This window comes from Corythoichthys intestinalis, chromosome 18 (genome assembly GCF_030265065.1).
Source record: "Corythoichthys intestinalis isolate RoL2023-P3 chromosome 18, ASM3026506v1, whole genome shotgun sequence".
Lineage (NCBI taxonomy): Eukaryota > Metazoa > Chordata > Actinopteri > Syngnathiformes > Syngnathidae > Corythoichthys > Corythoichthys intestinalis.
Genome location: NC_080412.1, coordinates 31,516,963 through 31,530,127, shown reverse-complemented (window position 1 = coordinate 31,530,127; position 13,165 = coordinate 31,516,963). Strand labels below are relative to the sequence as shown.

The 13,165-nt window shown below is 46.1% G+C and overlaps 1 protein-coding gene across 1 annotated transcript in view; it reads left to right on the top strand.

Annotated features, from left to right (window-relative positions):
- LOC130906212 (fibroin heavy chain-like) overlaps positions 1-11,314 on the top strand; it is a 40,371-nt gene extending 29,057 nt beyond the window's left edge. The window contains exons 6-31 of the mRNA XM_057820274.1: positions 756-989; positions 1,058-1,141; positions 1,216-1,875; positions 1,979-2,026; positions 2,103-2,165; positions 2,245-2,274; positions 2,374-2,436; positions 2,515-2,559; positions 2,644-2,928; positions 3,042-3,077; positions 3,181-3,486; positions 3,566-3,598; positions 3,685-4,107; positions 4,192-4,221; positions 4,312-4,548; positions 4,632-4,664; positions 4,759-5,025; positions 6,303-6,338; positions 6,434-6,556; positions 10,301-10,339; positions 10,434-10,481; positions 10,617-10,670; positions 10,873-10,968; positions 11,047-11,070; positions 11,173-11,184; positions 11,280-11,314. Of these exons, the coding sequence (XP_057676257.1) occupies positions 756-989; positions 1,058-1,141; positions 1,216-1,875; positions 1,979-2,026; positions 2,103-2,165; positions 2,245-2,274; positions 2,374-2,436; positions 2,515-2,559; positions 2,644-2,928; positions 3,042-3,077; positions 3,181-3,486; positions 3,566-3,598; positions 3,685-4,107; positions 4,192-4,221; positions 4,312-4,548; positions 4,632-4,664; positions 4,759-5,025; positions 6,303-6,338; positions 6,434-6,556; positions 10,301-10,339; positions 10,434-10,481; positions 10,617-10,670; positions 10,873-10,968; positions 11,047-11,070; positions 11,173-11,184; positions 11,280-11,314 (3,344 nt within the window). The remainder of the gene's footprint in view (positions 1-755; positions 990-1,057; positions 1,142-1,215; positions 1,876-1,978; positions 2,027-2,102; positions 2,166-2,244; positions 2,275-2,373; positions 2,437-2,514; positions 2,560-2,643; positions 2,929-3,041; positions 3,078-3,180; positions 3,487-3,565; positions 3,599-3,684; positions 4,108-4,191; positions 4,222-4,311; positions 4,549-4,631; positions 4,665-4,758; positions 5,026-6,302; positions 6,339-6,433; positions 6,557-10,300; positions 10,340-10,433; positions 10,482-10,616; positions 10,671-10,872; positions 10,969-11,046; positions 11,071-11,172; positions 11,185-11,279) is intronic.
- Positions 11,315-13,165: the final 1,851 nt, after the last annotated feature.

Here is a 13,165-nt window from a genome sequence, read left to right as displayed (position 1 = left end):
TGGGAAGTGCAACCATGACCGTGCGTAGTGGCACCAATTGATATATCTTCTCTGCGTTGGGAAGTAACATAGGGTGTTAAGAAAAAGATCAACCACTACTGTTCTCCCCACATTGCTTCCCACAATATTTCTAATTGTTGAGAGAGGGATTTTAAGGCTTTAGCCAATTAAGAAGAGGCTCCAAAGACTGCCAAAATTCTCTCTACTCATTTTACGCTGCCTGTTAGCTCTATATATAGGTAAAACGGCGCCATTATAGATTGAACGCGATAATGCGTGAGTGGGTCATGCAGCGCATGCGTTAATTGCATTAAATATTTTAACGTGATTGATTTAAAAAAAAAAAAATTACCGCTGTTTACGCGATAAATTTGATAGCCCTACTTTAAGCCAAAACTAAAGACTCTGGATGAATGTAAAACATTTTGTCTGTAACGTTAAATACAATTAGAAAACGATTTAATTTAAAAAAAAAAAAAAAATATATATATATATATATATATATATATATATATATATATATATATATATATATATATATATATATATTTTTTTTTAAAAGCCATGTCCGATATTTTTTTGCCGATTCCGATACTTTGAAAATGACGTGATCGGACCCAATCGATCGGCATCCCGATCGATCACGACATCTTTATTATTTACTATATACTGTATGTCATCAATCCAATGGACCATTTATTCATACTGTATAAATTGTGATGATGGCAGACAGTAATTTCCAAATTTGACTGAAGGTGGTACCTATGGTGGCCAAGGAGGATTGAATGCAGGTTTTGGACCAGGACAAGCAACTCAAGGAGGTGGTCTGGGTCAAACTGGACTCGTGTCAGGGGGTCTTGGAGGCTATGGAACCGGGCCCCGGGGGACCTCTACCACAGGGTTAGGTCCAGGAAGTCAAGGGGGTGTGGTGGGCGCGCTTGGAGGGAAAGGCACTGGTCAAGGAACTGGAACAGGCCTTGTGCCAGGAGGTTTGTTAACATCTATTCTTTAAATGTATACACATACGGTAAGAAAATCAAGTCTGCTTTTGATTCAGGTGGGTTTGGAGGAAGTTATGGCCAAGCCGGCAGTAGCCAATACCCAGGGCTGGGTGGAACTGGACTCAAACCGCCTAAATCAGGTACTGATCAATAATGTACGTACAAAATGTTCACCTCTTTAAGAAAAGGAATGTGACACTGATTATGGTAACAGGTTACAGCTCAGGTGCAACAGGATTTGGTCCTGGTGGTGCTGGGGTGGGGCCAGGAGGGACAGGATTTGGTCCTGGGGGTGCAGGAGTTGGGCCTGGTGGTGCAGGATTCGGTCCTGGGGGTGCAGGGATCGGGCCTGGGGGTGCAGGGGTCGGGCCTGGGGGTGCAGGAATCAGGCCTGGGGGTGCAGGATTCGGGCCTGGTGGTGTAGGAGTCGGGCCTGGTGGTGCAGGAGTCGGGCCTGGTGGTGCAGGATTGGGGCCTGGGGGTGCAGGAGTGGGGCCTGGGGGGGCAGGGATCGGGCCTGGGGGTAAAGGATTTGGACCAGGGAGTGCAGGATTTGGACCTGGGGGTGCAGGAGTTGGGCCTGGGGGTGCAGGATTTGGACCTGGTGGTGCAGGGATCGGGCCTGGGGGTGCAGGATTTGGACCTGGTGGTGCAGGGATCGGGCCTGGGGGTGCAGGATTTGGACCTGGGGGTGCAGGAGTTGGGCCAGGGGTTGCAGGATTTGGACCTGGTGGTGCAGGGATCGGGCCTGGGGGTGCAGGATTTGGACCAGGTGGTGCTGGAGTTGGGCCTGGCGGTCAAGGAATTGGGCCTGGTGGTGCAGGATCTGGGTTTGGTGGAAAGAGCAGTGGCAAAGCATCAAAACAAGTTCCAGGTAAAGTTTTTTTGAAGAAAATTCACCATTTCACGCCAGTTCATTTATAGCCGAAAAGATATTCAGGCTATGGTTGGTAAAATTGGGCTGCATTCTCATACAGGTGTTGGGGTTCCTGGACTATACCAAGGTGGATTTGTACCAAATCAAGGTTTGTTTGAAATTGGTGCTGTTTGTCTTCTGTGAAATCACTGATACTAAAAGAAAACAACATTTACTTACTTTAGATTTTGCTAGCCGCGGTGTTGTCCCTGGAGTAGCAACTGGAACTGGACTTGGGCAGCAGACAGGTGGGATGTCAAACTAACATATGACACCAGTCAGGAGAGCTTATCTTCACAAATGTAAATGTTGCGATCTTCCTTATAGGTGGTGGGGTTCTCGGCCAAGGTCAAGTCAGTAAGTTAGACCATCTTAAAATTGCAAACAAAAATCGTATTACGACGTTATCCACACAAGGTTATGAGACACGACCAAATCAATTGTTTTTCTCTTAAGACGGTCAAGGAGCGCCGCTGCCAGGGGTTTTTCGTGGGTATCCTCTGATAACACCCAAATCAGGTATCTCTTGTCTGAATTAGAATCATTTTAATCAATAGTTGTTTTTATTAACCTACAATGTTTTTATTTTTTAAACAGGAACAGGGAAGTCAAAAAGTCCAGCTAAAGCAGCAGCCAAGTATGGTAATACAATTTTTTTCCCTTCATGCCACGTTTCACAACACAAGCCTAAAAAAATGCTTATGTTGACCTCAATTTGTCCGCTAGGTGCAGCAGGTGGAGGTGCCCTTGGTCAAGGTGGTGCTGGACTCCCTGGAGGAGGGGCTGGTCTCCCTGGATTTGGAGGTGGAGCTGGAACAGCCGGCGGGCCGGGAGCTGTTCCAGGATTTGGAGGTGGAGTTGGAACAGCCGGCAGGCCAGGAGCTGTTCCAGGATTTGGAGGCGGAGTAGGAACAGCTGGCGGGCCGGGTGCTGTTCCAGGATTTGGAGGTAGAGTTGGAACAGTCGGCGGACCAGGAGCTGTTCCTGGTTATGGAGGTGGAGCTGGGACAGGTACCAAGAGTATTATCTTAGTTTTATTTATAAAGCAAATCATCTTAAATTAATACTGTAAATGTTGTCAAAAAACGTAAACTGGAAAAATCAGACAGTGTTTTGTACCTTAGGTTACAATCCTGGCTCAGGCAAAGCACTCAAATATGGTGAGACATAGTTACCTTAGGTTTGCATCATGCCTAGTTAATGACATTAGATAACCTATATGTTGGCTTAATAAGGACACGCTCCAATAAATTCTATGTCCAGGTCAGCCTAGTGGTGTTGGCACTGGGGCAACTGGCGGCCTCGGTGGACCAGGAGGAAGAACTGGATTTGGCACGGGTGGCCCTGGATATGGCCCAGCTAGTGCTGGCACTGGGACAGGTGGTCTGGGATATGGCCAAGGTGCTGCTGGCACTGGTTTAGGTGGTCCTGGATATGGCCCTGGTACTGCTGGAACTGGGATTGGTGGTGCTGGCACTGGACCAGCAGCAGGAGGTTATGGGCCAGGTACCAGTACAGGACCAGGAAGAGCTGGAACGGGACTTGGAGAAACAGGAACAGGATACGGGGGTATTTATGATTCTGAAATTCTATTTCAATAGCTCAACTTAGTCAGACATTTTTCCAATTACATTTCTTTTGATTTCAGGATATGATGCCAACGCCAAAGCCCGTAAATATGGTAAGAAAAGTCATGTGATTCTAAACATGTCAGCAGTTGCAGATGCATTGTTTGCTTGCAGTTATTACAAGGACATCTCTCGGTAGGTATGTTCAGTGGAGCCCTGGGGAGTCAAGGAATAAGTACTGGAAGAGTTGGACCGGGTGGTGCTAGCACAGGCATTGGACCAGAAGGAGTCAGGCCTGGTGGTGTTGGTACAGGATTTGGACCTGGAGTTGGAACTGGTGGAACTACAGCAGGGTTTGCTCCAGGGGGAGTTGGACTTGGTGTGCAAGGTAAAAGCTATGGACCAGGAGGACCAATTGGACCTGGCGTCACTGGTACAGGTTTTGGACCTGGAAGAGGAGTTTTACCTGGTGGTGCAGGAACTGGCTTCGGACCAGGGGCAGGAACTGGGCCGGGAGGTGCTGCCACTGGATTTGGTCCAGGAGCAGGAGTTGGGCCAGGGGGAGCTGGCACTGGATTTGGACCGGCAGTTGGGCCAGGAGGAGCTGGGTACGGACCAGGAGGTAAGAAAAAGGATAAAGATTCATTAAAATCCAATGACAACTGCAGCATTCTTAGATGTTGATTGGGTTTGTTTTTTCTTCCAGGTTATGCAGGTGCAAAAGCCCGTAAATATGGTAAGAGGAGTACAACTTTCGATACTTCATGACAATTTGAGCTTTTTAGGTTTTTGTTATTCCATGTATGTTTGTGTCATTACGCTGTAGGTGTCGGAGGACTTGGTTTCGCAAATGGAGCAGGTACTAGCCCTGGGGCAGGAGGGTTCCAAGGACCAGGTACTGGACAAGCAGGTGGAGGAGCCGGTACAAGGCTAGGGACCGGTGGACAACCTGTTCCAGGTTTTGGAACTGGGGGAGGACCTGGTAGTTACGGCCCTGGTGTTGCACCTGGAACAGGTTTTGGACCAGGGGGAGGCTATGGTGCAGGGACTGGATATGGACAAGGTTAACAAGACATTATAGACATATGGTAAACTTCTTTTGAAAAAAATTCCAGCTACGGCTGACCTTGCGCATGTACTTCACAGGTTATGGAATGAGTGCAAAAGCTGCTAAATATGGTAAAAAAAATTTTTTTTTTTTTTTTTGTAACTAACCCTGATTGATGATTATGTTTTCGTTCCAGTCCTCTTAAATGATCTGTCATTGGTACAGGTCAAGGTGGGGCTGGTGGTGGAGCACTCGGAGTCGGACAAGGTGGAGTCGGTGGTGGGGTACTTGGAGGTGGAGGCGGACAAAGTGGAGTCGGTGGTGGAGCCCTTGGAGGTGGACAAAGTGGAGTCGGTGGTGGAGCAATTGGAGGCGGACAAGGTGGAGTCGGTGGTGGAGCACTTGGAGGCGGACAAGGTGGAGTCGGTGGTGGAGCACTTGGAGGCGGACAAGGTGGAGTTGGTGGTGGAGTAATTGGAGCTGGACAAGGTGGTAAGATGAGCTTGCTAATATAGTTGTAAAAAAAGTTTGTGAATCCATGTCAACTTCCATCGTTTTCATTTACAGATCATTGGGTTTTTGGATCAGCAAATTCATATCTATATACTAAAAACCTATGAAATGTCGGGGCAAAGTTGGCAAGGTTGATGTGGACCAAAGTGCGACCAGAAAACAGAAGTGAAGGGTTTTTATTGAACAATGGTTCAGGCTGTGGCTGCGGCTGTGAGGGCTTGATGGGTGGTTTTCCTGATGGCAAAAAACAAGAATTACTTAAGAGTTCGTTAGATGACTGTCAAATACCACAAGCGTAGTAGGCCAATGTACCACTGGTGTCTGGCAGAATCATCTGGCACCTGCTTGCTGCCCAGGCCGCTCCTTAAAAGCAGTGTTGATTGTGATGAGCTGCACTGCTGCAGGTGCACTCCCAGGTCTGCCAAGGTTGAGCTCATGCCACATAAAACAGGAAGTGTAACAACAATAAAAGCCAGTAGAGGGGAGTGTGGGCTAGGACCACCACATGAAAAAGTGCTTTTCCTGAAACACAGCATTCTCTCATCACCAAATAAGTCTTTATTTCATCAGTCCACATTACCTTGTTTCAAATGAAGATGACTTATCCAAATGTTCTACTAAATACCTCAAGCAAGCGTGAAGAAAAGGAGTCTTATGAATCACTCTTTCAGCAGCTTCTCCTTGTGCAAAGTGCGTTGAAATGTTAATGATGCACAGTGACACCATTTACAGCAAAAATTATGTCATTCTTTGGTGGTGGTTTGTGGGTTCTTTAACCATTCTCACCATCCTTTGCCTTGGCATCTGATATTTTTCTTGGCTTGCCAATTATGGCCGTAATAAGAACTGTGTTTTTGGTCTTCAATTTCTCAACATTTTCCTCATACTGAAACTGACAGCAGTTCTGAAGTATTACCCTGGCCATCATTTTTTATGTATTAAAATGAAGCTGCTGATCCACACACCGAATAATTTATAAATGAAAATAATGGAAATTGTCAGGATTGCCCAAACCTTTTCATCATTTTTTTTCAATGTCCTTTTGTTTTGCAATTGCTGGAGACACACCATGCTCCTTAACTACATCTTTAGTGACCTCTAGTGCCAAAAGAAAGAGTAGCAGCAGCTTAGAGTTGGATGCAACCATTAAACAGCAACCCACATTAGAGCAGGAATGCATCATTCATTTGAATGCTTTTCAAATATGGCAAACATATCTGGTCGTTTATAAAGGAAAATTGTTTTTTTTTTGTCAGGTTATGGTAAAACTGGATCCAAGGCAGACAAATATGGTAAGCAAGTGGGTGGGTTTTAGGTAATGTACACTGAAACACTTAAAGAAACATGTTTGCTAGTAAATTAAGTATAATTGCTTTGTTATTTGAAGGTCCATCTGGTGGAGTGTCACCAGGCCCAGGAAGCGGGACTGGTGTTCAGTTCAATGGCACCGGTGTGTACTTGAATGGAACAAGCACAGGTGTTGCTACTCGCCCAACAACTAGACCCAGCGGTAAGGTTCTGTAAGTTTAAAAGTACTAGAGATGCACCGAAAATTCAGTGGACGAAATGTAAATAAAAATATGGTTTCAGCTCGAAAGTAGTTATTGAGTAAAATTACAGTACGGAACAAACAGAACGTTGCTTTGGCCCATGCAAAAGCCACAGTATCTTGGCATCTCTCTTCTCGTCCTCTTTGAGCATCTAAAACGAGGTTACCAGGTAATCCTTCCATCTTGGTAAACTTTTATTTGACTCATTTCGTTTCAATGGTCCCTCTGAGAAAAGAATTTCGAAATGATCCCTCCAGTTATCATCTGGAATCTCAAAAAAAAAAAAAAAAAAAAAAAGAACACCAAAATATAATAGAAATGGTCATAACCAGATGTGGGTAGAGTAGCCAAAAAATTGACTCAAGTAAGTGTAGCGTTACTTGAAAATAATATTATTCAAGTAAAAGTACTCCTCCAAAAATGTACTCAAGTACATGTAAAAAGTATCCCATGAAAGGAATACTCAAGCAATGAGTAACTTTGTGAGTAACGTAATTTTCAGACTATAAGACGCAACTTTTTTCCTTCATTTTGAATCCTGTGGCTTATAGTCCAGGGCTTATTTGTTGATTTATTTTGGTTAATAGGCAGCACATCCCTCCTAGCATGCATTTCAGCGCTACAGATGTAAATAACAGTCAAAATTCATGTTCTGTGCTAATTATTTATTCAGTTACTGCTCCAGTTGTTTAATAAATTGCTTATTATGGTATTTGGTAAAACTTTGACAGCGGCGTCATTGACCGTCATAATTATGACATTATAATGGGCATTACTGAATGTTTATGACAGATGTCATTAAGTGTCATTCGGCACTAACTCCATTTATATTCAGCTCGGATCTTTTACATCCATTCAATAGTGAGATCATTTGCCGGATGACACTAGGTGACATCTGCTATAAGCATTCATTAATGCTCATGACAATGTCATAATTATGATTGTCTAATGACAGTCTTGAGGCGCCACTGTCAAAGTGTTACCAAATACTATAATTAGCACAGAACATGAATTTTGATTGTTATTTACATCTGTTGCACTGCAATGCATGCTAGGAGGCATGTTGGACAACAACAGTGTTGACAGCAGGTGGCAGAAGAGGTTGACTGCCTCCCCAAAGGGAGTAGTGATAGCCAAATTAAGCCTCTTGAAGCAATGAAGCCAATTGGTTCAAAGCTTCATAGTGGTTCACGGTGGTGCTTTTGTCAAATAAAGTGTTCCCGGTTAACATATTTTGGTGTAAACATCCCATAATACAGTGGAGACAGCTGCGGCTTATAGTCCAGTGCTGCTTATCTGTGAACAGCTGCAGTTTTCGTGTCTCCTTATGTGGGTGGCGGCTTTTAGTCAGGTGCCGCGCGAAAATTACGGTAACTGCTTAATTTTAAGCCACATTAAGCCAAAGAAGTACAACAACAACAACAAAATCATTGAATTCCGGTGAAAGAGAAAAAAAAAAAACAATAGACAAAAATGAAGCATTATTCATCCAAAGAGCAGGAGTGCCCGTTAGTGGAGAAAATACTTCCTAGTTTAAATAGTGAACAGTTCCTTCATCGTTACTATTATGAAATTAAAAGGATCATATCTCCAGTTTTCCGTGGTCAATTAGCGTCAAATAAAAACAAGGAGCGAGGTTTAAATCCGCAATTCGAGTCATTTTGAGGGTAGCCCTGTACGTATATTAAATACTTCATTTTTTTACGGTGTTTTAAAGGCGCCACGTAATTGAACAGGCTGGCGTGATTATAGAACGGCAACCTTGCATATAACTGGTGTAATGGAGTCATGTGATTATTGTTGCGACATCGCATTTGTGAAATTGGTATAGCTACTCTTGGCATCGCTGGCAAAAAAAAAAAAAAAAAAAAATCTAATATAGTGGGGCAAATAAGTATTTAGTCAACCACTAATTGTGCAAGTTCTCCCACTTGCAAATATTAGAGAGGCCTGTAATTGTCAACATGGGTAAACCTCAACCATGAGAGACAGAATGTGGAGAAAAAAAAAAAAGAAAATCACATTGTTTGATTTTTTAAAGAATTTATTTGCAAATCATGGTGGAAAATAAGTATTTGATCAATACCAAAAGTTAATCTCAATACTTTGTTAGGTACCCTTTGTTGGCAATAACGGAGGCCAAACGTTTTCTGTAATTCTTCACAAGCTTTTCACACACTGTTGCTGGTATTTTGGCCCATTCCTCCATGCAGATTTCCTCTGGAGCAGTGATGTTTTGGGGCTGTCATTGGGCAACACGGGCTCCCAACTCCCTCCACAGATTTTCTATGGGGTTGAGATCTGGAGACTGGCTAGGCCACTCCAGGATCTTGAAATGCTTCTTACGAAGCCACTCCTTTGTTACCCTGGCTGTGTGTTTGGGATCATTGTCACGCTGAAAGACCCACCCACATCTCATCTTCAATGCCCTTGCTGATGGAAGGAGATTTTCACTCAAAATCTCTCGATATATGGCCGCATTCATTCTTTTCCTTTACACAGATCAGCCCTGGTCCCTTTGCAGAAAAACAGCCCCAAAGCATGATGTTCCCACCCCCATGCTTCACAGTGGGTATGATGTTCTTCGGATACAATTCAGTATTCTTTGTCCTCCAAACACAAAAAAAACTGTGTTTCTACCAAAAAGTTCTCCCAGTCCTCATCTGGATCATCCAAATGCTCTTTAGCGAACCGCAGACGGGCCTGGACGTGTACTGGCTTCAGCAGGGGGACACGTCTGGCAGTGCAGGATTTGAGTCCCTGGCGGCGCATTGTGTTACTGATAGTAGCCTTTGTTATTGTGGTCCCAGCTCTCTGTAGGTCATTCACTAGGTCCCCCCGTGTGGTTCTGGGATTTTTGCTCAGCGTTGTTGTTATAATTTTGACGCCACGGGGTGAGATCTTGCATGGAGCCCCAGATCGAGGGAGATTATCAGTGGTCTTGTATGTCTTCCATTTTCTAATAACGGTCCCACAGTTGATTTCTTTACACCAAGCGTTTTACCTATTGATGATTCAGTCTTCCCAGCCTGGTGCAGGTCTACAATTTTGTCTCTGGTGTCCTTCGACAGCTCTTTGGTCTTGGCCATAGCGGAGTTTGGAGTGTAACTGACTGAGATTGTGGACAGATGTCTTTTATACCTATAATGAGTTAAAACAGGTGCCATTAATACAGGTCACGAGTGGAGCCTCGTTAGAAGAAGCTACTGTAGACCTCTTTGACAGCCAGAAATCTTGCTTGTTTGTGGGTGATAAAATACTTCGTTTCCACTCTTATTTGGAAATAAATTCTTTAAAAATCAAACAATGTGATTTTCTGTTTTTTTTTTTCCACATTCTGTCTCTCATGGTTGAGGTTTATCCATGTTGACAATTAAAGGCCTCTCTAATCTTTTCAAGTAGGAGAACTTTCACAATTGGTGGTTGACTAAATACTTACTTGCCCCACTGTATGTAAAATAAAGAGGAAAAATGTAATGACTCTTGTGTAGCCCTAAGTAGCAGAGTAAGAGTAGCGTTTTTTCGTCACACACCTACTCAAGTAAAAAGTATGTGTTAGTGAACCAGTAGCAGAGATAGTACTGGCATTTCGACCATTATATTATTGGGTTTTCAGTTTCTAATTTTCATTTCGGTGCATCCCTAAAAAACAATACTGTACTCTACATGCGGTTAGTCAGTAATCCAAATGTGTGCTGGGTCAGGACGAGGCACTGCACAAGGAACACGGGCGCCACAAGAAGGTATCCTCTACAACTGACACAACACAACCATAATCTGTAGTTGTTCTTCCAGCAACTTTGTGTGACTGTCACATGTTGGTTCTTATTTATCTAGGTGGGACTCGCATTGATGTGGGAAAGGATGGAAAAGACTTTGATGGAGGTGGGTGTACAAAAATATGGACCAAAAAGGAGAGAGAAAATAATCATTCACATATCCTTCAGCAACAAATACATATGATCATCAAATTGCTATTACAATGAAACGCTTGAATTTTAACAATCTGTTCAATTCCAGGTGAGGGTGGTGCTGGCAGTGTGATAGAGGGTTCTGGCTTTGCTGCAGGAGAAGGTGTGTTTAGATCATCTTTTTCATAAAGATATGTACATTGCACTGTAAGGTTGGAAGATCCACAGCCTTCAAACACTACTCAAGAAGAAAGGGTTAATATTTAAGCAAAGTAAAGGATTTAAAACATTTGAACTTGGAAGTTGTTAAATAATGTGATCTATTGGATAAAAGTGTGCACATGAATACATTGCTATTGCAACAGGAGTCAGTGGGGGGGTTGGCGGGAGACCTTTTGGTGCAGGAGTTGATGGAGATGGTCTAAAAGGAACAGGAATTCCCATCCTTGGAAGAAAACCAGGTCAATGTCACACGTCACATATTTATTTAAATAATGTCTGTTGTTTTGTCACATTTTTTATGTTTTTTTCTGAGACAGGTATTGGTGGGACTCCTGCTCCAGGTCAGTAATTACTTTGTAGTTTGCGCTTGTTTGTCATGATTTTCTTTTTCTTATGTGGGCCTTTGCTTGTTTTTTTGTTGCGATGTCCAATGGGATCCTCAGGAGTTGCACCCGGTAAGCTGACATTTTACTTTTGAAAATGTAACAAAAAGACCAAAGTTTGCGTGAAATTAAACAAGATGATTTGTATTTGTCTTTTCTCACTACAGGCGGGGGAGGAGTGGTCCAGCCAACTGGTGAGTGATGACTTTAGAGATTCAACTGTACAACAAGCCTCACCCTAGGCCCCGCGGGCCTCTTGGGGCCCGCGGGGCCTAGGGTGAGGCTTGTTGTCCCTTGCCGGTGGGGTGGACGCCCCCTGGTCGCCGGCGCTTGGTGTGGCGCCTGCTCGGGGTGCGGGGTGGGTGCTCGGTGGGTGGGAGGGGGGTGGGCGGTCGCGGAGGCGCCGTGGGTGTTCTGGGGCGGGGATTGATCGGGGCCCTGACGCTTCTTCCGCCCTGGGGCCGGTGGTTCTGGTGGACGGGGCCACGCCCGCGGGAGCCTGCCTCTTAACTCACGCACTTCTCACTTCGGCACTGTAAATATTTTTCACCCTGGCACTTACATGCTCATACATTTCTCCGGGGAGAGTTGGGACGGGGCTTTACAGTCCCAGCCCGACTCCCCCCTGTTTTTAATGCACCACACACCAAGGTTGTGGGATGGTTGGGACCTGCTGGGGGGGGGGGGGCCTCACGGCTGCCTCCTCACCACAGGCCCCGCCATCCCTGCACCTTTTTTAAATGCACCACACACATCATACTCCACAGGAGAGCTCTGGCAAAGGGCGGTGGGACGGGCGGCTGGACAGAAACTCCATGCTGCGGTCCCACTGCCCCAAGCCAAGCTCTCCTATTTTAATGCATACATTGCACTACCCTCCCCTCACACCCCCATCACGGTGCTGGGTGATGGCTGCCAGTCGGGAACCTGGCAGCCACAGTAATAGGGTGGTAGGTGGGTCCCACACTTTTTCTATATGGCGTGGCTCCCGGGGTGTGGCCTCCCCTCTGCCTCGGCTGCCGGCCGCGGGAGTGGGTTGGGGGGTCGGGTCTCCGATCTTGCGTCGCCCCATGGCAGTCCCTGGGCGTTCTCCTGCCTCCGCCTTCCCCTCTCTTCTCTGGCTGGGCGTCCGCCCTGCGCTCCGTCGCGGGTCGCTGGCTGGGCGCCGGTGTATCAGCGGGGTGTCGCCTGCACCGGCGGGGGACCCTGCCTTGCCTGGGGCTTGGTGGGCCGCTGGGGGTCCCGTGGCGTGCCGTGCCGGTTGGGGGGCTGTGGCTCGTGGTCCGGGTGGGCGGGCGGGGGTGGGTGTAGGCGTGGGGTTGGTGATGCGTCCCCTCCTGCCATCCCTGAAGGCCGGTTGATGGGCGCGCGGGTGGGGGTGACGGTGGCTCCTTTGCTGGGCGGTTGGAGGAGGGATGGGCTGCGCATGGATCCCCCCGCCCCCCCGCCCGCCCTCCCTCCCCGGGCTGGCTGGGTGCGGGCCGTGGCCCTGGGTTGGTGCCCGCGCGGTCTCTCCGCCCGTCTGCGTGGCTGTCGCGCGCCCGGTGGGGCTTGCGTGCTGCTGGATGTGGTAGGGCATGCTCGGGTTGGGGGTTCCGGTGCCGGGATTGGCGATGCGGCGGCGTAGGGTTGGTCGCCAACGGGCTTTCACTCATAAGAGATTCACACGATTACTGGGTTCTAGATCACAGAACTGATTTGTGTACACTCTACCCCTTTCAATCACTTAGTTTATAGTCTTATAGACACCCCCACCCCCATTCTCCTCTTTCACTGGCCAATAGGCCCCCACATGGTGTAAACCGGAAATACATCTCGCTGACGATAGCACCAGCATATTAGTAACTAGTTTAGATGTTCAATGTATTTCTTGTTGTTGTTTGTGTATGTGTTTCTTTTCTTTCTTCTCTTGTATTTCTTTTCTTCTGTCCCCCCATAATCCCTTCCTGTTCGCTGCTTTGTCATAATAAAAAGGTATTTTGAATGATCACAATGGGAGTATGTCAGACTCTCAATGTGAAACATTAAAACTGTTCAGAATCCGGGCACTTAG